Here is a 24,442-nt window from a genome sequence, read left to right as displayed (position 1 = left end):
GGTCACAGTGTGTCCACTGATTTAATGGATGTGGGAGGGCTATAGTTGGCCCCATTAAGCTTTTCTGTCAGTTGTCTAATTAGAATCCTGGAAGAGCTAGGCCCAGAACTTATTATATAACATAAGTAGATCCAAATGGCATAAGCAAGGGACTAGGGTGGACACTGTGATGTGTCACCCAGGTTCTCCCTTCATGTCTGGAGCAAGCATAACCCCTGCTGATGGAAGTGTTGGGAACTGACTGCTCACAGACAAGCCAACACCTCAGGAATTGCTTTCCATTGAAAAGAGCTGCCTTGTCCAAAGGCACATACCCCGACCCTGTGGCAGCTCATTTCTAGTGTCTAGTCAGTGGGGCAGGAGATAAAGGTCAAACCTTCTTGCCTCAGGGTAATTAACTCTAAATGGCATCCTAACTCTAAAATTCCCTGAGACATCAGTTAAGAGCCTTTTTCTTTCTTTCTTTCTTTCTTTTTTTTTTTTTTTGAGATTGTATCAACCATTCAACCATTTCCTCTGCTCAGTCCTACTCCCTTTTCTTCCAGTGGTGTTGACTGGAAGGACATTAACTTCCTGCTTGCAAATAGACACTTGTTCTCAGTGTCTATTTCCTGGGAACCCTACTTAAGGCAGTTATTAAAATGGAAATAATGCTAGATGTAAGATGTGTGGTTGCCATCTTGTTTAAGGTTCTCTAAGTTCTCTCATTGCCTATTGTGGGTGACAATATTGCCTTCTACATTAAACAAGCAGCAGAAAAACCTGACTACCAGAAATTGACTGATACCCTCCTTTCTCTCTTCCTTAGACTCATATCCAAAGCCAGTTCATTTTTCCTTATAATGGCCCTTGAACTAATTATTCTTATCATTATTATTATTTTAACATAAAATATTTCTATTCTAATTTAGACATGTCTCCTCTCCTACCTAGGCTACCTCAATAGGTTTTTCACTGACCTCATGCCTCTTGGCTCTTTAAGGCTATTAAATTATTATATATAATATTGTCTGATTGATTTACCCAAAATTCTATATTGTAATAGCATATAAACGTGAAAGCGCTCAATCATGTAACTAACTATACATTTCTTAGTGTGGCATTGCAAAGGCCTCCACATTTCAGGCCATATTCACCTCTTACTAATCTGTTAAACAAAGAAATTACTAAACACTGACAAAGATAAAAATCCAAGTCTCTGCCTTCAAGTTGCTCAGAGTAATTTCAAAACCTTTTCTGTTGTCACATTATTTCTATGTACAACTCTATGCCTTGAGTAAATCCAGTCCTTTACAAAATTACAAAATATTCAAGCAAATAAAAAAATATAGAGAATGATAAAATAACTGCATTCCAGATTAGAGATATTTTTATACTGATTTTTCAGATCTCATTCCATGCTTTCTCTGGGGGTAACTATTACACTGAATTTAGATTTTATTTTTTACATTTATGCTTTATAATGTTACTATATACATATACATGCACACACATAGATTCATGAATAATATATTATACTATACTGATCATTTTTCCTCTTTTTTTCAGTCAATACAATATCGAGATTTAGTTTTGTTGCAGTATGTACTTCTGTTTTTCGTATATTATCTATTGTATCTGTCTGTATATCCGCATTTTCATTTTTGTAGCTGCTGATGGATGCTTTCCATTATTTTCTTGTCCATTTTCAGAGTTTGTGAATTTTATTAGTAGTCTTTTTAAAAAATTGTACTTTTTTTTTGTGATCCTTTCCATTGTTTATATTTTTGAAGTCATCAGTTTCTGCTCATATCCTTATCATTTCCTTCCTTCTAGTTTTTGGGGTTTCTCTATTTCTTTTTCTAACGTCTTCACTTGGCCATTTAGCTCATTAATTTCATCTCTTTTCTTTTCTCATACAAGGATTTAAGGCTATATATTTCTTTTCATGTACTGCTGTGGAGGCTAACGTGACTCCATCTTGGATGTGAATCTGCCATGTTGACTGCTGATTAACCCCAGTACTAAATTTATCATCCACTTTCTTCGGTCTCTCAGCTGGGACAGATATGCATAGACCTGCTTACCAAGGAAAAATGCTTTAACTGCATACCGTATGTTTTGTTATGTAATAGTTTCATCAGCCCCTTTCTTCTGGAAACGCCTGTACGATTTCTGCTTTATCTACTGTGTACCATAAACGTTATTGTAAACAGACACCAATCACAAATCTGGCCCACAGGCAAATTCCCTAAGAACCCCTGGTTCTGGGGGGTCTTAGCATGAGGATTCACCATCTCTTCTCATGGTGGCTGCGCTAGACATGGCTTCTGTTGTAAGTCTCTATTACATGTTTCTTTCTGAGAAACTAGACTTATTAGTCTCTTTCTTCAGCCTCTCAGCCTCCTTGGATCTTTGGAGACAGGTATGCATAGACCTGCTCACCAAGGAACAACTGCCTTAACCGCATACTATATGTTTTGCTATGTAATAGTTTCATTGTCATTAAATTTCAAGTTCTGTCTATCTTTTTGACCCATGAATTCTTTAGAAGCATGTTTGTATTTAAATTTCTGAATGTATGAGGTTTTTGTGGCTGATTTTTAGATTTTTATAATTTATTTCACAGAACAGTCTTTATTAATTTAAGGTTTGCTTTGTATTATAAAATTTAAGTTTTTGTGAATTTTTTATGTATACATGAAATAATGTGTGTTTACTAAGTGGAGGCTTATAGTTCCATGCATGGTCATTAAATATGGTGCATAAAACTAATATTTATGGTGTCATTCACATCTTTCACTTCTTTAATTCTCTTTTTGATTGATTTCTCAATTATTGAGAGATGTGTATTAGTATGGTCTACTATGATTGTAAGTTGCTGAATCTACTTTCTAATTTTGCAAAATTGTACTTAATATTTTGAGAGCATATTATTGGGTACATAGGTATTAATCAGGATAGATCAGATTATGCTACAATATCAAAAATCCCCCAAATTTCAGTGGGTTAACAGAAAGTTTATTTCTTACTTACACTATAGCTCTAATTTGAGTTAGCAGTAAAAGAACCGGATTAATTTTGTTTACTCAGTGACTCAGACTGACAGATGTGCCCTTTTGTCGTTTCTGGTCACACTTTGGTGAAAGCATTTCAGATGACCATAGCTAATTTTAAGGGGGTTTAGTGGTGGAGAAATATATTTATATCTGATCTCCAGAAGAAGCAGAATATTTGGGGAAAGTCTAATGACAACTACAACATACAAGTTCAGGACTACTATATTTTCCAGGAAAATTCTTTAATTATTATATTGCAATTCACTTTATCTCTAATAATGTTGGTTAAGATTATAAAAAGACAATAGAGGAAGCAGTGTAAAATATGATTAAGATATCTGTGTTGAGACTTTATATATATATATACACACACACATATATACACACACACACACACACACACATATATATATATGTATGACTTGCTTTGTAAGAACTAATACAGTCCCAGTTCTTACACTGACTGTGGGAGATAATTCTCCATGGTTCTCATATTTCTGCTTGTCTTACAAGGGAGGTAGTGATTGCCTTTTGTTCTGGACTCTCTTTTCAAGGATATTTTTATAGTGGAAAACTGTGGAAGATAGTGTCTGAAGCAAAGGGTAGGCATACCCTTGGGTTGTCTAAGCTCAGGATTCCTCTCCTGCAGTGTAACCCATAGTCATCCAACTGGGCCTAACCTTACTACTCCTGTGGGACTTAAAGGGAAGAGTGGACTGATGCAAATATGCTGATGTTCATGCTGCTGGCTATGGAGGAGTAGTAAAATCCTTGGAGTCTTGTGTTTTCTACAAGTATCCATGAAACCATGGCAGGCTAATATGCTACCTTGAAAGTTGGGTTAATTTTAGACCCTTGAGAGTTCTTTGACACCAGATTCACTTCCCTTCATGTTAAACTTGTCTGTCCTGATGCTGCTGGTACTTCCTTCAGACTTCACAGTGTCTGCGATATCAAGTTCACTTTGAATTAGGTGGTAGCTACCCAAAAGATTCTCTGACACAATAACAGTTGACTCAATATCTTTATGCTATTGTTGACAGGATACTGCAAAATGCTCTTCTATACTCCCTTCAAATGGCTTTAATCTAGAGTTTTGCCTTGAAACAAGTTTAGAAAACTTCTTTCTCAACAAAGCCACACTTGAGCTATAATGTGGTTTATATGAATCAAACCATCTGTCTTTGCTTTTCCTTCAGCATGTTTGGATAGAGTGAAAAAGTATCGTTTTTATATTTGTAAATTATTAATAAATATTTTTAATGTAAATAATTCTACCTAATTATCAGTTCTGAAAATAAGATCAAGTCTTAGTTATCCAGATGGTCAAGTTCTTCAGTAGCCTCGTTTAACTCATTTGCATTCCTCAGCATAATCTGTCAGAATTTTTCAGATATTCCATGTTCAAGCAATAAAAATCACTTTATCTTTGGCAAAGGTAAATCTGTTGCAAGATTAACAACATGCAATGGTAATAATTTTTTTCTTTTTTTTTTGAGACAGTGTCTTGCTCTTTCGCCCAGGCTGGAGTGCAGTGGTGTAACCATAGCTCACTGTAGCCTTGAACTCCTGGGCTCAAGCAATCCTTCCACCTCAGCCTCCTGAGTAACCTGGACTACGAGGTCAGGCCACTGCACTCAGCTAATTTTTAACATGAAGGGAAGTGCACTTCAGCCTGGGCAATGGAAGGAAGATGCACTTCAGACCAGCCTCGTTTGTAATTTATTTTTTATTTTATTTTTTTCCCTCTGTTCTTCTTCTTTTTAAAAAAATTATACTTTAAGTTCTAGGGTACATGTGCACAACGTGCAGGTTTGTTACATATGTATACATGTGCCATGTTTTTGTGCTGCACCTATTAACTCGTCATTTACATTAGGGATATCTCCTAATGCTATCCCTCCCCCATCCCCTGACCCCACAACAGGCCCCAGTGTGTGATGTTCCCCTTCCTGTGTCCAAGTGTTCTCATTGTTCAATTCCCACCTATGAGTGAGAACATATGGTATTTGGTTTTCTGTCCTTGTGATAGTTTGCTCAGAATGACAGTTTCCACCTTCGTCCATGTCCCTACAAAGGACATGAATTCATCCATTTTTATGGCTGCATAGTATTCTGAGGTATATGTGTGCCACATTTTCTTAATCCAGTCTGTCACTGATGGACATTTGGGTTGATTCCAGGTCTTTGCTGTTGTGAATAGTGCCACAATAAACATACATGTGCATGTGTCTTTATAGCAGCATTATTTATAATCCTTTGGGTATATACCCAGTAATGGGATTGCTGGGTCAAATGGTATTTCTAGTTCTAGATCCTTGAGGAATTGCCACACTGTTTTCCACAATGGTTGAACTAGTTTACAGTCCCACCAACAGTGTAAAAGTGTTCCTGTCTCTCCACATCCTCTCCAGTATCTGTTGTTTCCTGACTTCTTAATGATCGCCATTCTAACTGGTGTGAGATGGTATCTCATTGTGGTTTTGATTTGCATTTCTCTGATGGCCAGTGATGATGAGCATTTTTTCATGTGTCTGTTGGCTGCATAAATGTCTTCTTTTGAGAAGTGTCTGCTCATATCCTTTACCCACTTTTTGATGGGGTTGATTTTTTTCTTGTAAATTTGTTTGAATTCTTTTTAGATTCTGGATATTAGCCCTTTATCAGATGCGTAGATTGCAAAAATTTTCTCCCATTCTGTAGGTTGCCTGTTCACTCTGATGGTAGTTTCTTTTGCTGTACAGAAGCTCTTTAGTTTAATTAGATCCCATTTGTCAACCGTGGCTTTTGTTGCCATTGCTTTTGGTGTTTTAGATATGGAGTCCTTGCCCATGCTTATGTCCTGATTGGTATTGCCTAGGTTTTCTTCTAGGGTTTTTATGGTTTTAGGTCTAACATTTATGTCTTTAGCCATCTTGAATTAATTTTTGCATAAGGTGTAAGGAAGGGATCCAGTTTCAGCTTTCTACATGCCTCATTTGTAATTTAAAGTCCATTGTTATTGCTGACCAGCATTCCATTTATGACGATACCCACAATTCATGTACCTATTCCACAGTTGATGGGCAGTCCACGTTACTTTTCCAGACAGTTGTATTGCTGAACTCCTGTGAAAGTCTCCTAATGCATTAGTGTAAGAATAAAAGGCAGTAGTCTTAAAACGGGGGTATACGTATAAGGATATACAAATGTTTCTTATGTGATATGTGGATATGTAGGGTGCAAATAGTTTTAGGGGAACCAATTTCTAAATCTTTTGCTTCTATACACACTCTTTTTTTATTATTATTATTATTATTATTATTATTATACTTTAAGTTCTAGGGTACATGTGCATAACGTGCAGGTTTGTTACATATGTATACTTGTGCCATGTTGGTGTGCTGCACCCATCAACTCGTCAGAACCCATCAACTCGTCATTTACATCAGGTATAACTCCCAATGCAATCCCTCCCCCATCCCCCCTCCCCATGATAGGCCCCGGTGTGTGATGTTCCCCTTCCCGAGTCCAAGTGATCTCATTGTTCAGTTCCCACCTATGAGTGAGAACATGCAGTGTTTGGTTTTCTGTTCTTGTGATAGTTTGCTAAGAATGATGGTTTCCAGCTGCATCCATGTCCCTACAAAGGACACAAACTCATCCTTTTTTATGGCTGCATAGTATTCCATGGGGTATATGTGCCACATTTTCTTAATCCAGTCTGTCACTGATGGACATTTGGGTTGATTCCAGGTCTTTGCTATTGTGAATAGTGCTGCAATAAACATACGTGTGTGTGTGTCTTTATAGCAGCATGATTTATAATCCTTTTATATACCCAGTAATGGGATGGCTGGGTCATATGGTACATCTAGTTCTAGATCCTTGAGGAATCGCCATACTGTTTTCCATAATGGTTGAATTAGTTTACAATCCCACCAACAGTGTAAAAGTGTTCCTATTTCTCCACATCCTCTCCAGCACCTGTTGTTTCCTGACTTTTTAATGATTGCCATTCTAACTGGTGTGAGATGGTATCTCATTGTGGTTTTGATTTGCATTTCCCTGATGGCCAGTGATGATGAGCATTTTTTCATGTGTCTGTTGGCTGTATGAATGTCTTCTTTTGAGAAGTGTCTGTTCATATCCTTTGCCCACTTTTTGATGGGGCTGTTTGTTTTTTTCTTGTAAATTTGTTTGAGTTCTTTGTAGGTTCTGGATATTAGCCTTTTGTCAGATGAGTAGATTGTAAAAATTTTCTCCCATTCTGTAGGTTGTCTGTTCACTCTGATGGTAGTTTCTTTTGCTGTGCAGAAGCTCTTTAGTTTAATCAGATCCCATTTGTCAATTTTGGCTTTTGCTGCCGTTGCTTTTGGTGTTTTAGACATGAAGTCTTTGCCCATGCCTATGTCCTGAATGGTACTACCTAGGTTTTCCTCTAGGGTTTTTATGGTATTAGGTCTAACATTTAAGTCTCTCATCCATCTTGAATTAATTTTCGTATAAGGAGTAAGGAAAGGATCCAGTTTCAGCTTTCTACTTATGGCTAGCCAATTTTCCCAGCACCATTTATTAAATAGGGAATCCTTTCCCCATTTCTTGTTTTTCTCAGGTTTGTCAAAGATCAGATGGCTGTAGATGTGTGGTATTATTTCTGAGGACTCTGTTCTGTTCCACTGGTCTATATCCCTGTTTTGGTACCAGTACCATGCTGTTTTGGTTACTGTAGCCTTGTAGTATAGTTTGAAGTCAGGGAGCGTGATGCCTCCAGCTTTGTTCTTTTGACTTAGGATTGTCTTGGAGATGCAGGCTCTTTTTTGGTTCCATATGAACTTTAAAGCAGTTTTTTCCAATTCTGTGAAGAAAGTCATTGGTAGCTTGATGGGGATGGCATTGAATCTATAAAGAACCTTGGGCAGTATGGCCATTTTCACTATATTGATTCTTCCTATCCATGAGCATGGTATGTTCTTCCATTTGTTTGTGTCCTCTTTTATTTCACTGAGCAGTGGTTTGTAGTTCTCCTTGAAGAGGTCCTTTACATCCCTTGTAAGTTGGATTCCTAGGTATTTTATTCTCTTTGAAGCAATTGTGAATGGAAGTTCATTCATGATTTGGCTCTCTGTTCGTCTGTTACTGGTGTATAAGAACGCTTGTGATTTTTGCACATTAATTTTGTATCCTGAGACTTTGCTGAAGTTGCTTATCAGCTTAAGGAGATTTTGGGCTGAGACAATGGGGTTTTCTAAATATACAATCATGTCATCTGCAAAGAGGGACAATTTGACTTCTTCTTTTCCTAACTGAATACCCTTGATTTCTTTCTCTTGCCTGATTGCCCTAGCCAGAACTTCCAACACTATGTTGAATAGGAGCGGTGAGAGAGGGCATCCCTGTCTTGTGCCAGTTTTCAAAGGGAATTTTTCCAGTTTTTGCCCATTCAGTATGATATTGGCTGTGGGTTTGTCATATATAGCTCTTATTATTTTGAGGTATGTTCCATCAATACTGAATTTATCGAGCGTTTTTAGCATGAAGGGCTGTTGAATTTTGTCAAAAGCCTTTTCTGCATCTATTGAGATAATCATGTGGTTCTTGTCTTTGGTTCTGTTTATATGCTGGATTATGTTTATTGATTTGCGAATGTTGAACCAGCCTTGCATCCCAGGGATGAAGCCCACTTGATCATGGTGGATAAGCTTTTTGATGTGTTGTTGAATCCGGTTTGCCAGTATTTTATTGAGGATTTTTGCATCGATGTTCATCAGGGATATTGGTCTAAAATTCTCTTTTTTTGTTGTGTCTCTGCCAGGCTTTGGTATCAGGATGATGTTGGCCTCATGAAATGAGTTAGGGAGGATTCCCTCTTTTTCTATTGATTGGAATAGTTTCAGAAGGAATGGTACCAGCTCCTCCTTGTACCTCTGGTAGAATTCAGCTGTGAATCCATCTGGTCCTGGACTTTTTTTGGTTGGTAGGCTATTAATTATTGCCTCAATTTCAGAGCCTGCTATTGGTCTATTCAGGGATTCAACTTCTTCCTGGTTTAGTCTTGGAAGAGTGTAAGTGTCCAGGAAATTATCCATTTCTTCTAGATTTTCCAGTTTATTTGCGTAGAGGTGTTTATAGTATTCTCTGATGGTAGTTTGTATTTCTGTGGGGTCGGTGGTGATATCCCCTTTATCATTTTTAATTGCGTCGATTTGATTCTTCTCTCTTTTCTTCTTTATTAGTCTTGCTAGTGGTCTGTCAATTTTGTTGATCTTTTCAAAAAACCAACTCCTGGATTCATTGATTTTTTGGAGGGTTTTTTGTGTCTCTATCTCCTTCAGTTCTGCTCTGATCTTAGTTATTTCTAGCCTTCTGCTAGCTTTCGAATGTGTTTGCTCTTGCTTCTCTAATTCTTTTAATTGCGATGTTAGAGTGTCAATTTTAGATCTTTCCTGCTTTCTCTTGTGGGCATTTAGTGCTATAAATTTCCCTCTACACACTGCTTTAAATGTGTCCCAGAGATTCTGGTATGTTGTATCTTTGTTCTCATTGGTTTCAAAGAACATCTTTATTTCTGCCTTCATTTCGTTATGTACCCAGTAGTCATTCAGGAGCAGGTTGTTCAGTTTCCATGTAGTTGAGCGGTTTTGATTGAGTTTCTTAGTCCTGAGTTCTAGTTTGATTGCACTGTGGTCTGAGAGACAGTTTGTTATAATTTCTGTTCTTGTACATTTGCTGAGGAGTGCTTTACTTCCAATTATGTGGTCAATTTTGGAATAAGTGTGATGTGGTGCTGAGAAGAATGTATATTCTGTTGATTTAGGGTGGAGAGTTCTATAGATGTCTATTAGGTCTGCTTGCTGCAGAGATGAGTTCAATTCCTGGATATCCTTGTTAACTTTCTGTCTTGTTGATCTGTCTAATGTTGACAGTGGAGTGTTGAGGTCTCCCATTATTATTTTATGGGAGTCTAAGTCTCTTTGTAAGTCTCTAAGGACTTGCTTTATGAATCTGGGTGCTCCTGTATTGGGTGCATATATATTTAGGATAGTTAGCTCTTCCTGTTGAATTGATCCCTTTACCATTATGTAATGGCCTTCTTTGTCTCTTTTGATTTTTGATGGTTTAAAGTCTGTTTTATCAGAGACTAGTATTGCAACCCCCGCTTTTTTTTGTTCTCCATTTGCTTGGTAAATCTTCCTCCATCCCTTTATTTTGAGCCTATGTATGTCTCTGCGTGTGAGATGGGTCTCCTGAATACAGCAGACTGATGGGTCTTGACTCTTTATCCAGTTTGCCAGTCTGTGTCTTTTCATTGGAGCATTTAGTCCATTTACATTTAAGGTTAAGATTGTTATGTGTGAACTTGATCCTGCCATTATGATATTAACTGGTTATTTTGCTCGTTAGTTGATGCAGTTTCTTCCTAGCCTCGATGGTCTTTACATTTTGGCATGTTTTTGCAATGGCTGGTACCGGTTGTTCCTTTCCATGTTGAGTGCTTCCTTCAGGGTCTCTTGTAAGGCAGGCCTGGTGGTGACAAAATCTCTAAGCATTTGCTTATCTGTAAAGGATTTTATTTCTCCTTCACTTATGAAACTTAGTTTGGCTGGATATGAAATTCTGGGTTTAAAATTCTTTTCTTTAAGAATGTTGAATATTGGCCCCCACTCTCTTCTGGCTTGTAGAGTTTCTGCCGAGAGACCTGCTGTTAGCCTGATGGGCTTCCCTTTGTGGGTAACTCGACCTTTCTCTCTGGCTGCCCTTAAGGTTTTTTCCTTCATTTCAACTTTGGTGAATCTGGCAATTATGTGTCTTGGAGTTGCTCTTCTTGAGGAATATCTTTGTGGCGTTCTCTGTATTTCCTGGATTTGAATGTTGGCCTGCCCCACTAGGTTGGGGAAGTTCTCCTGGATGATATCCTGGAGAGTGTTTTCCAACTTGGTTCCATTTTCCCCCTCACTTTCAGGCACCCCAATCAGACGTAGATTTCGTCTTTTTACATAATCCCATACTTCTTGCAGGCTTTGTTCATTTCTTTTTCTTCTTTTTTCTTTTGGTTCCTCTTCTCGCTTCATTTCGTTCATTTGATCCTCAATCGCTGATACTCTTTCTTCCAGTTGATCGAGTCTGTTACTGAAGCTTGTGCATTTGTCACGTATTTCTCGTGTCATGGTTTTCATCTCTTTCATTTCGTTTTGGACCTTCTCTGCATTAATTACTCTAGCCATCAATTCTTCCACTTTTTTTTCAAGATTTTTAGTTTCTTTGCGCTGGGTACGTAATTCCTCCTTTAGCTCTGAGAAGTTTGATGGACTGAAGCCTTCTTCTCTCATCTCGTCAAAGTCATTCTCCATCAAGCTTTGATCCGTTGCTGGCGATGAGCTGCGCTCCTTTGCCGGGGGAGATGCGCTCTTATTTTTTGAATTTCCAGCTTTTCTGCCCTGCTTTTTCCCCATCTTTGTGGTTTTATCTGCCTCTGGTCTTTGATGATGGTGATGTACTGATGGGGTTTTGGTGTAGGTGTCCTTCCTGTTTGATAGTTTTCCTTCTAACAGTCAGGACCCTCAGCTGTAGGTCTGTTGGAGATTGCTTGAGGTCCACTCCAGACCCTGTTTGCCTGGGTGTCAGCAGCAGAGGCTGCAGAAGATAGAATATCGCTGAACGGCGAGTGTACCTGTCTGATTCTTGCTTTGGAGGCTTCCTCTCAGGGGTGTACTCCACCCTGTGAGGTGTGGGGTGTCAGACTGCCCCTAGTGGGGGATGTCTCCCAGTTAGGCTACTCAGGGGTCAGGGACCCACTTGAGCAGGCAGTCTTTCCCTTCTCAGATCTCAACCTCCGTGCTGGGAGATCCACTGCTCTCTTCAAAGCTGTCAGACAGAGTTGTTTGCATCTGCAGAGGTTTCTGCCCCTTTTGTTGTTGTTTACTGTGCCCTGTCCCCAGAGGTGGAGTCTACAGAGACAGGCAGGTTTCCTTGAGCTGCTGTGAGCTCCACCCAGTTCAAGCTTCCCAGCGGCTTTGTTTACCTACTTAAGCCTCAGCAATGGTGGGCGCCCCTCCCCCAGCCTCACTGCTGCCTTGCGGTTAGATCGCAGACTGCTGTGCTAGCAATGAGGGAGGCTCCGTGGGCGTGGGACCCTCCCGGCCAGGTGTGGGATATAATCTCCTGGTGTGTGCCTGTTGGCTTAAAGTGCAGTATTGGGGTGGGAGTTACCCGATTTTCCAGGTGTTGTGTGTCTCAGTTTCCCTGGCTAGGAAAACGGATTCCCTTTCCCCTTGTGCTTCCCAGCTGAGGCGATGCCTCGCCCTGCTTCAGCTCTCGCTGGTCGGGCTGCAGCAGCAGCTGACCAGCACCGATTGTCCAGCACTCCCTAGTGAGATGAACCCAGTACCTCAGTTGAAAATGCAGAAATCACCAGTCTTCTATGTCGCTCGCGCTGGGAGTTGGAGACTGGAGCTGTTCCTATTCGGCCATCTTGCTCCTATACACACTCTTTTCTAAAATTGATCTCTCTGAGACTTTGTCAGAGACACAGGTCCTGATTTTATATTTGCTCTTTATCCTCTTCCCTGACTTTACAAAATGACATACCTTTCTCTTAGTGTTGGTCAATCTTACTATACAATGCTTTATTCTGGGGTGTAAACACTCCTAGAGTGCTAATGAAAGGGACAGTTTGAAATATTGCTCTAGGATAGTATTGTGTATTATTTGAATGCTTGGTTTTATGGCTGAATTGTATTAACCCCAAATTCTTAGGTTCTAACCACCAGTAATTCAGCATGTGACTGCATTTGGAGATAGGGTCTTTAGACAGGTAATTAAGATAAAATGAGGCCCCTAGGGTAGACCCTATTCCAATGACTGGTGTCCTTATAGGAAGAGGAGATTAGGACACAGACATGCACACAGAGTGAAGACAATGTGAAGACACAGGGAGAAGACGACCTCACCTACAAGCCGAAAAGAGGGGCCTCAGAAGAAACTAACACTTCTGACACCTTGTTCTTGGACTTCTAGCCTCCAGAACTATGAGACAATACATTTTGTTGTTTATGCTCTCTAGTCTTTGGTACTTCATTATTGTAGCCCTAGCAAACTAATATACTTAGGTAACAAGTACTTTTGTGAGTCAGGTGGTTTCATTTTATTATTACAACAATATTGAAAGGAAACCTGATTGAATTATGTGCAGATTGATCATTTAAAATAATCTTTTGGTGATATATATTTATGTGATTTGAGTATATACCTTGAAAGTAGTTCAAAGATTGAGTGATACTATAATAACCAAATCTCCTACATTCCCATCTTATTGATGTGAATAGATTTTCTCAGAGCTTACATCTATAGAAACAAAAAATAGATGGCCAGGCATAGTGGCTCAGGCTTTTGACCATATAGTTTTGGGGGGTTGTTTGTCATTTTCTTACTGCTTTGAAAGAATTCAGGACTTTGGGAGGCTGAGGCAGGAGGATCATTTGAGGTCAGAAGTTTGAGATCAGCCGGGGTGACATAGCAAGACCCTATCTCTACAAAAGATTAAAAAGTTAGCTGGATGTGGCGGTGCACCCTTGTAGTCCTAGCTACTTGGGAGGCTGATGTCGGAGGAAAGCTTGAGCCCCGGAGTTTGAGGCGGCAGTGAGCTAGGATTGCGCCACTGCACTCCAGCCTGGGCCAGAGGGTGAGACACACAGAGAGAGCAAGCGAGATAGAGATGGATAGAGAGATAGAGAGAGACAGACAGACAGAGAGAGAGAGAGAGAGAGAGAGAGAGAGAAGGAAGAATGGAAAGAAATAATGCTAAACTCTTAATTCTAGCAAAAAACCAATATGAAACCATGAATTAATTAACTAGTCATCTCATTAAGAAGTAGCTTATTATTATTATTGTGTTTAATAGTATTCAAAAATTTGGAAAACATGTTACTTTGGCCATTGTATATTATTACTATTTGCAAAGTTAACTGACTCAAAAATTGACATTTAAAGACTCAGTCACAGAAAATTTGAAAAAATTTAATTTCAGTTTATAATCTTATTTTTTTACAGGGAAGAAATAATAAAAGACTTTTAGGTTTAAAAGATATTACATTAAAGAAAAGTCAGCATAAAATGTAGACTTTGAAAAGATACAGGAATGAAGAAAAAGTAACAGTGAAAACGTTTAATTCTGTTGAAGACCTTATTTATAATATTTTCTAAATAGATGTTGAATGTCAAATTACTACGCTACTTACATTCCATTGGAAATATTTAAAAGATGATGTAATAGTTTTATTTTAAAAGGCCAGTATTTGTCACATTCTGGACTTTACATCATTTGCAACTTTTTAAACTTAGGATAAATAATTTGAATGACAATTTAAAAAATTTGACAGGCAGGGCACAGTGGCTCACACCTGTAGTGCCAGGATTTTGGGAAGCCAAGGTGGAAGGATAACTTGAACTCAGCAGTTTAAAACCAGCTTAGGCAACATAGGGAGACCCTGTCTCTACAAAACAAACAAACAAAAAAATTGGCTGGGTATGGTGGCACACGCCTGTGGTGTCAGATACTTGGCAGGCTCAGACGGGAGGATCACCTGAGCCTGGAAAATAGAGGCTACAATAAGCTGTGATCACGCCACTGTGCTCCAGCCTGTGTGATAGAGCAAGACTCTCTCTCTCTCAAAAAAAAAAAAAAAGTTTGAAGAACACTCTTTGATATTTTGGTTCACGAAATATACTTATCATTCAATTTTATAAAATAATGCCATATACATATACTGACTTGTTGATTTTTTTTTCTTGTGTCCTCACCAACTTTTGGAATTATCGATTTATTTTTACTAATGTGCATGTCTATATTGATATTTTATTATTGCTTTTAACTTGAATTTCTCTGATTACTAATTAGATTGAGGATCTTTTCATATAATTATCAGCCAGATTGGCTTCTTTTTCCATATAGTGACTATTTGGGCTTTTGACGACATATTTTTTGGGGGTTGTTTGTGTTTTTCTTATTGCTTTGCAAGAATTCTTGATGTATTCTGGTTACAAACCATGTTCAGTTAAAACACTTTCTTCCAGTTCCTGAGTTTCAATTTTATCTTCCTTACAGGATTATTTGAAAAAGAGATGTTTCAGGGCATCTTGACATCTTATTTAAGAGTTCTTCCCGCCATGTCAAAATTATGAAAATTCCATCTTCTAAGTTTCCCTTTCATATTTAATTCCTTAATCAACCTGAAATTGATTTTTATGCTCAATGTGTATGCATTCAACTTATTCATTTCCTGTGAAAAGTTGTTATTGCTCCGGTTATTGAAAGCAACCTCCTTTACCCATTCTGAGAATACTGAAGGAAAAAAAATCATACTTGGTTTCTCCTATACCTTCTCACTCAAAAATGAACACAGAAGCCTTGTGTGACCAAACGTGTGGGTTTTCCCGACATACCAGGCAAGCAATCAATTCTGCATCTGACATCAGCTGGGTATCCTCTAATGCAACTCCATTCTGACATTACCTAGAGATAGCCTCAAATACCACAGGTAAAGGGCTCAGTCCCCAAGAGTGTCCCCCTCACCCAACTTCCAATGACAATCTCAAGCCCCAGTTTGCTTGACCTGTGCTTCTGACCTACCTGCTATAAATTAGGGTTCCCATGACTCCCTCCTGGGATTAAATTAATTTGCTAGAGCAGCTCACAGAACTCAGGGAAACATGTATGTTTACTGATTTATTATAAAGATTAATAGAAAAGATGCTGATGAGTGCCTGTGAAGAAATACATAGGGCAAGAAATGTGGGAAGGGGCAGGAGTTTCTATGCTCTCCCCAGGCCCACCATCCTCCACGAACCTCCAAGTGTTCACTTCTCCAGAAGGTGTTTTGAACTCAGTCCTTTCAGATTTTTATGGAAGCTTTGTTATGTAGAATTATGTAGACTGGTTAAATCACTGGCCATTGGCTTAATCTTCAGACCCTCTCTCCTTCCAGGTGGATGTGAGGGTGTGTTGGGGCTAAAAGTCTCAACAACCTAATACAGCCTTGGTCTTTCTGGTGATCAAGCCCCATCCTGAAGCTACCTAGAGGAATCCAGCCATCAGTCAACATTAGCATTACAAAAGACACTTAACACTTTGAAGAATCTAAGTAGTTCAAGAGTTTTATACCAGGAAATAGGGACTAAGACCAAATGTATATTTCACAACATATATTTGAAGACCATCCTAATCTTCCAATAAGGATTCCTTGTATCAAAAGGACATACAACTTAAAAGATACCGCAGCACTCCTAGAATCTCACTGAATCATTTATAATTAATCATGTCCATTGTATAGTATAAATATGTCTCCTAGAATGAGGTCACTCAAGTTTGTAGGCTTCCATTCGATCTTGTCTGATTTCAAAAGTAGTCTCTGCAAACATAGCTTCACCTTTTCAGGCATCTGTTATCTGTTATAACTGAGCTGGAAGACATCATCATCATCACTTGCTCTGATCCTCTTTTGAAGGGATAATATTGGATTCCCCTCCTTATATTATTCATTTATTAATTCCTTTAACCTCAGTGACTATTCTTCCTTCTCTTCATTTATACCCCAAATCTTCCACCTTTGGAAGTGAAGGTTTGCCTCCATTTGCCCACCTTGTCTATCTAGGTGAAAGGCAGCAATGCCAGTCTAGCCGGTGCTCCCTTTCAGTCCACTCATATTCAGATAGGGTTAGGCTACACAGGCCCAAAATTGGTAGGCTGTTTTTACTACCAGGCAAAATAGCTGCATTCACTGTTAACCCCAATTTTGCCAAACGAGATGAAGGCACAACCCGCTTCTATCAGGCCCATAAGGAATTCTGATACAAGGTTTATTAGGAATGAGCCACCTCTAGTTACAGCCCTTGTAATTGCAGCCCTGATCTGTGACCACTGCATCAAGTAGGGGAAAGAAAAAAAACAGGACAAGATAATTAAAAATATATAATGCTTTATTGTCAAAAAATAGACAAATTTTAATTTCCTTTAACAGGAATATTAATTTAACAGCCTCCATAAGCCATCACCATTTTGTAAGCATAACAGGCAAGAGAGTCAAAGATAACTGTTAGTGGAAAAAGGACAACAGTTCTACATCCATGCCCAAGAAGCCTTGCCCAGTCAGTGGTGACAACTCCAGGACAGCAACAGAAACACAGTGAACCTTTGGAGCCTGACAACAGACATGCAAAATGACGTTGATTTATCTTGGCCCAATTCTATAAAGATTGGCTTTGTAGTATCTTTCCAAGCATTTGAAGAGTTTAGTTTGTTAGAACACTTGCTAATTTGAACAGTGACATTTTAGGTCACTTATAGTATCAGTAACAGGATCACACCTGTTTTTCAGTAACACCAGGATGAATACATCTGTCCCTACATCTGTTCCAGTACGTGAAATGGAGCTAATAGCTAGGGCAGGAAACCTGAATAAAGCTCCTTATCCATGAGCCACAGCAAGGATATGAAAGCCTTGCTGAACTGAACATTGTTGAGTAGAGGCTAAATTCTCTCATTAACATAAAAAAGGAAAGAGATAATGATCTACTTAGTCGGAATAAGACAAAAAGTAAGGCCTTTATTATTCCCTAGTGACAGGTATCCAAGGTGGAAAAAATCTGGGTGCGCGCATGGTTATCTGGACTGTGAGTTTCATTCTCTAGGCTGTACTATAAACCATATTTCCATAGCCAATGCAGACTTTGTAAATTGACCCGTTTCAATAATTCAAAGTGGTAGTATACAGCTACTGCCCTTGACAATTGGGGTTAAGGAGAGATTCCTCAATTCCCAGAAAAGCCCAGAGATGAGATAATACTGACATGGTGAAGTCGTTCATACGAGATTAAGCATATGTAATACTGAAAAGAAGACAGATTACTAAGTGAATCAGAGAGGGACTAGATCTCAGAACTAATGTCCTATCCTCACAGGTATTCATCATTCACTCAGTGGAAGAGTAATCAATTACACACAAAAATATCAGTTCAATGTTTTGCATTTTTCTAGTTTAAAGACAATATTCAACACTTAAGAACAAGGGAAACTGAGCTTTTAAAGGCATCTAAAACAACACCGTGGTTACTGAAATGGTAGCACAAGCTTTCGTCACCTCTTTAAAACATTAGAGTGAGGAAGTCACCAAGAAACAGTGAAGCAGTTCCATTATTGCCATAATATTTCTCATTCACTCTTACCTAGGGTTAAGTTTTAATTAAACTCACCTACTTAATCCTACCCTCCTGTCTAAGAACTCTTCAAATTTGAGTCATGAACTGGTGGTGTGGGCTTCTGGAAGTTTTGATCAGCTAAGTATCATTGAGTAAGATTCTGTGACTTAAAGAATCACCCTGAAAACTTACAGAAAAAAAAGTCATATGAAAATCAAACTAGGCAAATCTGGTTTATATAGTCTATTACCAAGCCTACCTGAAACAAAATTGTGGAATCAAATGTAAAACTCAAATGGACTTCTACTTTTGCTTCCCTATTCTATCCCATTCAATGCTGTACAAAAATGGGATATATGCAGAAAATGTACACTATTTCGGATCACTTCTCGAAAGGCCAGAAAATCAGCCTGTTAGCTGCAGTTGCTAAGAATGTGAAATATAGAAAGAAAATGGACTACATTTGGGGTTTCTTATTGAGGTCAGGTGGGGCAAACTACAAATGACTTTAGCTGACTAGCTGAATAGTTTTACTACCCAATCATGAAATAAGCTTTATATATTTTCCCTTTTTAGGACCCTTCAATGACTGTTGTTCCAATCAGTGAATAAAGTTTTTTCTTAACAAGTCGAAATCCTGAGCTGAGGATCAGAGTTCTCCTGAAACCAGATGAGAAGCGACCCCTACTAAAGAAAAAGTCCCTGAAGCTAGTCCATGAGCAGTTCTCCTGCTTAAACACAAGTGTAAGCTCAAAAGTAGGCACCACGCTAGAATCACACACAATCCTATCCAGCTTTTTACATACATTTTCAATTTCCAAGTTCACGTGCATAACACAACCTCGCAAGCCACAGGGCTCTGTTGAGGAAAGCCGCAGGACATCTTGAGCAATTCTCTGGGTCAGTTTCTCAGGGACAAGGACCTTTGAGCAACCAAGTTTAGTTTGCTTTGATTTGGACAGACAGTTCTCCAGCATTTTAACCAAATTCTGGCAAGTTGATTCCTCAAATATTACCTCGTTGAGGTTGGGTTCAGGAACAACATAATCCCAGTAGTCAAAATCTGTAAGAAATGGAGTTTTCTTTTTAGATAAAGAAAAAAAAAATTCACAGTAGAAAAAACACACCAAGATATCAACATTGGTTACCTCTATCTACCATGTAATATAGCGAATAATTTAAGCTCTCATGAAAGTTCATGTATGAAATAAAGGTTTAGATAAATAGAGTGGATAGGATATAACCACTTTTCTTTAAATTCATGTGTGTACACAGAACACACACAATCATAAAGACTATGCATCAAAAATCTACTTGGGATTATCCCAGATTATTGGTGATTTTCTTTTCTTTCTTGCCTACTTGCTTATGGGGGTTTTCTAGTTTTGTTTTACAGAAAACATTTATTACTTCTGGGATAAAAAGTTAAAACTTTGTTATTTGGACTAAGGGGTTATTACTTTCTAACTGTAGGAATACATGTATTGTAAAATAAAGAATTTTTGCTATTATGTTTAAAGTCCATGAGGTTGAAGAGTTACATTAAAGATCTATCAGATTTGTGTCTTTAAGTCTTTACTGGAGTGGCCTGTAGGTCCCAATTTTAGCTTTAACCTCTTTAATTAAAAATTGCACAGAGAAGACCTTTGAGGTTCATGAGGATATTTATAGCCGGTTGGGTGGTTTTTCTTAGCCAAGCAAAACAAAATAGTCCTAGGGAAATAAAATTAGATTGGCCGAAAGGAAAAGAGATAGCTCTGCATTTGGTCACCTACTCCTCAAATGAATCCTACCACTTGGCAGGATTGCCACACTACAGGGAGTCAAACGAACAAGGTGCAGGCTGATGCCCTCCCAGCTCCTCTCCCTAAGCCTACTCCACCTTCATCAGCTACTGGGTTTTCCTCTCCACTTCATGTAATTTTGGAGTTCTGGCCCTATAAATTAGGTCATCAACCACTTCACCTTGAAAGGAGGAAAACACGAAGAGCCTAAGCAGTTTATCTATGCTCTTACAGCTCTAGTGGCAGAGCAGTGTGTTCACTTAGAAACTGCTGTTAAAATTGCAAATGATAGCAAATCAAGCACCACTGCTGTTCAATAGTTTCCTTCTCACATTAAAAATGGAATAATGGGTATATCCAAGACTGAAAATCCTACTCAGTAATAAACATGGACACACTGATTTAAGCAACCACATAAAAGAATCTCAAAAACATTAGGCTGCGGGAAAGAAACCAGACACAAAAGAGTACCTACTTTATGGTTCCACTTACCTTAAGGCAAAACTAACTTGGAGTGATAAAAATCAGATCAGTAGTTCCCTGGAGTCAGGGGGGAGTGAGAAATACCTAGCAAATGGGTGCGTCGGAATTCACGGGGAGGGGTGATGTTGATTACAGGGGTAAATACATTTGCTAAAACACACAGAACTGTGTTCTTCACAATCATGTAAGATAAGGACCTTAATCCCCAAAAGCCTACTGGCACCAGCCTAGAAAGATGTAGCCCTTGGGTATTCTACTTTTGCTACTTTTGTTTCTAGCATGAAGAGAAGATGTTAGAAAATTTGGAAAGGATTCTCCTCAGACGGATTTTGTGGCACCCCCTACATAGAGGTAGGGGAGGAAGTCGAAAGCCCGCCCACCCGGTAGATCGAGGGGCACCGACCTTTGGAGAGGAGAAGGGTGGGCAGCGGGGACACTCACCACTTAGCAGGCTCTCTGGGTGATAGCCACAGTCCAGCAATTCTGAAATGCTGGCCGGGTTCTTACTGCTCAAACTGCCAGTTGCAACCATGGTCAACGGCTCTGTTTCCCTCGCGGGGCGCAACGGCCTTTCCTGTGCGCTGGGAAAAATGAGGCGAGAAGAGACGGATTTGCAAAAGCAGGCGAGTCGTGCAGAGACTCCTAAAATGCCCGGCGACGCGGGAGCGAACTAGCGGAGGAACTCCTTTGCCAAAGGGGAGGAACCGGCCTCTGCAACTCAAGTTGACAAAGCCCTCTGAGCAAGGCCGCCAACTACAGCAACAACCTGAAACTAACTCAACAGTTCGCAAAACTTGGAAGCGACCTGCCCCGCGGAACGGCCCCCGACCCTGCTGCCCCCACCAAGGCCGCAGCTTCGCTCACCTGCCGGGAGTTCCCGGGGGCCGGCGCGCTCGCTGCCGGGTAAACACAGGCAGGTGCCTTCTTAGGAGTCCCCTCTCCTGGGGACTCGGTGACCTGCAGACCCCAGCAGCCAGCGGCACCCTGCTCACCCCCCCGACCACCCTGCGCCGGCTCCTAGCAGTAGCATAGCCTCCGGGACAGCGAGAACTTTATAGGTCCAGTCCCCACCCTGCCCAGGCCCGCCCACCTGCGCCGCCCCTCCCCGGCCGGCGCCCCGCCCCTCCCCTGCCGAGTCTGGTCCCCTTTCAACCCCTACACTTCCAGGGAGCCCGAGCCTAGTCGCAGGGAGTTGAGGATAAGCCTATGGTGCGGACACCTGTTGTTTCCAGGGTAGATCTCGGGCCACTGTGACCTCAATTCTGGGCGCACGACTCTTCAAAGCCTGAACCTGATTCTTCAGTGCGACCCCTCCCCGAGCACCCGCGCTTTCACACTCAGGCTGCTCCAGGCAGCAGCGGGAAGCTTTAAGCAGTCTGCGTATTTCCTTGTCCTGAGGCTTTGCTGTGTCATCCTGAACACTTGGCTTAAATCTGTTGCAACGTTCACTGAGCATCATTTATGCACTTATTTATGGCCTCTAACCCAGTCAACTCTACTCTGCCTCCCAGGGTTTCTGTATCCTCCTCTGCTGCACGCGGTCACATCTAGTTTTCCTTTCCCGCAACGAAGGCTCCTAGCATTTTAGGAAGGGCCTTAATGACCCCATGCACTCCCTTGCTCCCTGGCATCCTTCGTGCCCTTACATCTGTGACTAATGCGTTTTCTCCGCAGGCAGGGTGAGCCTGGCACTCTTCTAATTAGACCTTGCCCCAGAGCGCGGGCAGCTTGAATTGAGCGGGAACTTGCCAAGAAACACACAAAACCATTAGTAGGATCTTGGATACTCCTCCATCCGTGCATCATTGATAGCAATTGTCATTTCCGGAGGCAGAAGTTTCTGGAGAGCCCTGTTGGGAGGATCTTGGGTTTGGGATGTTTTGAAGAGGTTTCAGAGAATGAAGATAAAGAGTTTTATATTCTGCTGGGGATCAGCAGATAATCCCTGTGAGGCCTCCTTGCGGTCCTGCAGAGGAACACACAGAGGGGCAGAGGAGCTCTGGAAAGAGGCAACATGCCCGCACAACCCATGAGCAAGAAGCCAAACCTGAATTTTTTCTTCCAAAGTTACTAAGCCACGGTTGTCTTGCTTTGGTGTGCCAGTAGGAGATGATCTGTTCAGAGAGTCAGCTTGGGGTGGGTTAGGGGATGCCTGGAGGGAGAAGGTTGTTCCTACAGTAGAGATCCTAGTGTTGGCTCCCAGGTCCTCTAGGATTATGTGTAGAAGGATTTGCAGGTTAGAGCCTTGAAAGGCAGTTTCAGCTGTCCTGGCATAAAACTCTTAGAAAAACAACAACCCGAGGGGTATAGAGGGTGTGATAAACAGATCAGTGGGAGGACATTCGGAGGCAGAGCAGCAGAAATTAAAGCCAGCTTGACAGTCCATTTTTAACTCAGTTCAGGCGGCTGCACTGCCTGAAGGTCAGGCGAGCCAAGGAAGGAGATGTTGATAGGCTGGTCTTTGAAGGCCAGTTTCCACTTCTACTTCAATAAACAGAAAAGTGGAAAATAAACAAGCCCATTTAAGCCAATTAAGAAGCGGTTTCAGTGGCTAGTGTGTTCAGGACCAATGGATGGGCCCCTGGTCAGGTGTTGGATGCCAGCTGCCTGACAGTCCCTGGGCAGGCCACAGAGCCTCTTGTCCTTCCTGGGCAGCATTAATAATGAGGCTGCCACTTACCTGCCTCCAAGGAGAATTACTAGAATTAATATAATGAGTGATCTGAACCAATGCTAGCGAAATAAAGAAATTACTAGTTTCAATTTCCTTAGGGTATTTAGGCATAACTCATAAACTAAATGCCTCCATAGGGCCAGAGAGTTTATTGGAACTTATAGAAAGTAGTAGTTGCTCTTGGCTCACCTGACTAACTGAAATTTTGCAAAGCCCTTTGGGATGTGACTACAGAAAACAATTTACTTATGTACAAAAGACTTCAAATAATATCTTCTTGGCTGAATGGGCCTTGCTCTCAGGACTTTAGGTCATAAGGAATGATTAAGGTAAAACACGTACCTGGAATAATTAAGAATGTCCTTTTTTATGTACTTACAAGTGTAGAAAATCCATTCTATCACTAGTTTGCATCTTCGCAAGGTTAAACAGAACTGATTTTTTTTTTTTTTTAATTGAAGCATGGAGAAGATTTAAGAAAAACTAAGTGCCGTTATAGGCTAAGTGTAAGGTGACACAGTCTATCAGATTTCAGAAAAATGTGGATACAGTCAATTATTTATTACTGAAAGTTCATCACATTAGGGAACTTCAGGTGTTTATTAAGTGCAGTGATAAAGAAGTTTGTTTTATTGCTCTTTCATTATATTCTCTAATACCATATAAACAGTTCATGGGAGTGCTTACTGGAAATAGTTGTGTATGAATAGAAAATCTAGTCAGTTAAATAATTTGATTTCCTTTCGTACACCAGTATATTATGACAAACTAAATCATAAGCAAAGCCTTTAACTTAAGCATGCTTGCTTTTTTATTACTATAATTCACTCATCCATCTTCTTATATAAAGAAAATGAGATAGCAGTAACAGCTGGCAACAGTATGTTCATCTGATGTATTTGCAAATATTTAAGTTCTAGGCTTCCTCAGGTATAAATATAGTATTCATAATGTCATTGCTCACCTAAAGTATGAATTCACAATGCCAGGGATACTGTAAAAACAAAAAGCAAAACTGATGCTTTCATGTATTATTACAGGAAATGTTGGTGTCTTTTGCATTTGTGATTTGGAGTGTTGAATGTTTATTACGTGTTTCACTAGCCACCTTTCTGTCTTTATTTGGTATGAATCACTTATTTTTGAATCTTATTAATACATTTACATTCCACATATTGCTTATTTTATTTCATAAACTATGACACCTGAGGGAGAATTACTGGGTTTCTTAATCCGTACAATTCAGGGAAAACTTATAGGACGTGGAAATTGATCTATACATTAGCAGCAAG

General features: G+C 39.9%; 1 protein-coding gene across 2 annotated transcripts; it reads right to left on the bottom strand.

The window, feature by feature from the left end:
- Nucleotides 1-16,973: 16,973 nt before the first annotated feature.
- On the bottom strand, nucleotides 16,974-21,810 carry DDIT4L (DNA damage inducible transcript 4 like). Of its 2 annotated transcripts, none has more exons than XM_009207253.3 (3): nucleotides 21,696-21,810; nucleotides 20,918-21,057; nucleotides 16,974-19,272 (listed from the first exon to the last, which is right to left on the bottom strand). In XM_009207253.3, exons 2-3 carry the CDS (start codon nucleotides 21,006-21,008, stop codon nucleotides 18,782-18,784), a joined length of 582 nt encoding a protein of 193 aa, XP_009205517.1. In that variant the 5' UTR covers nucleotides 21,009-21,057; nucleotides 21,696-21,810; the 3' UTR covers nucleotides 16,974-18,781. The 2 variants fall into 2 exon arrangements, with proteins under 2 accessions (XP_009205517.1, XP_003899062.1); XM_003899013.3 differs by lacking the exon at nucleotides 21,696-21,810 and adding an exon at nucleotides 21,341-21,528.
- Nucleotides 21,811-24,442: the final 2,632 nt, after the last annotated feature.

The sequence above is a fragment of the Papio anubis genome, chromosome 3, assembly GCF_008728515.1.
Source record: "Papio anubis isolate 15944 chromosome 3, Panubis1.0, whole genome shotgun sequence".
Taxonomy (NCBI): Eukaryota; Metazoa; Chordata; class Mammalia; order Primates; family Cercopithecidae; genus Papio; species Papio anubis.
Note: the sequence above shows the minus strand (reverse complement) of the source record. Positions and strands in the feature narration are given on the sequence as shown.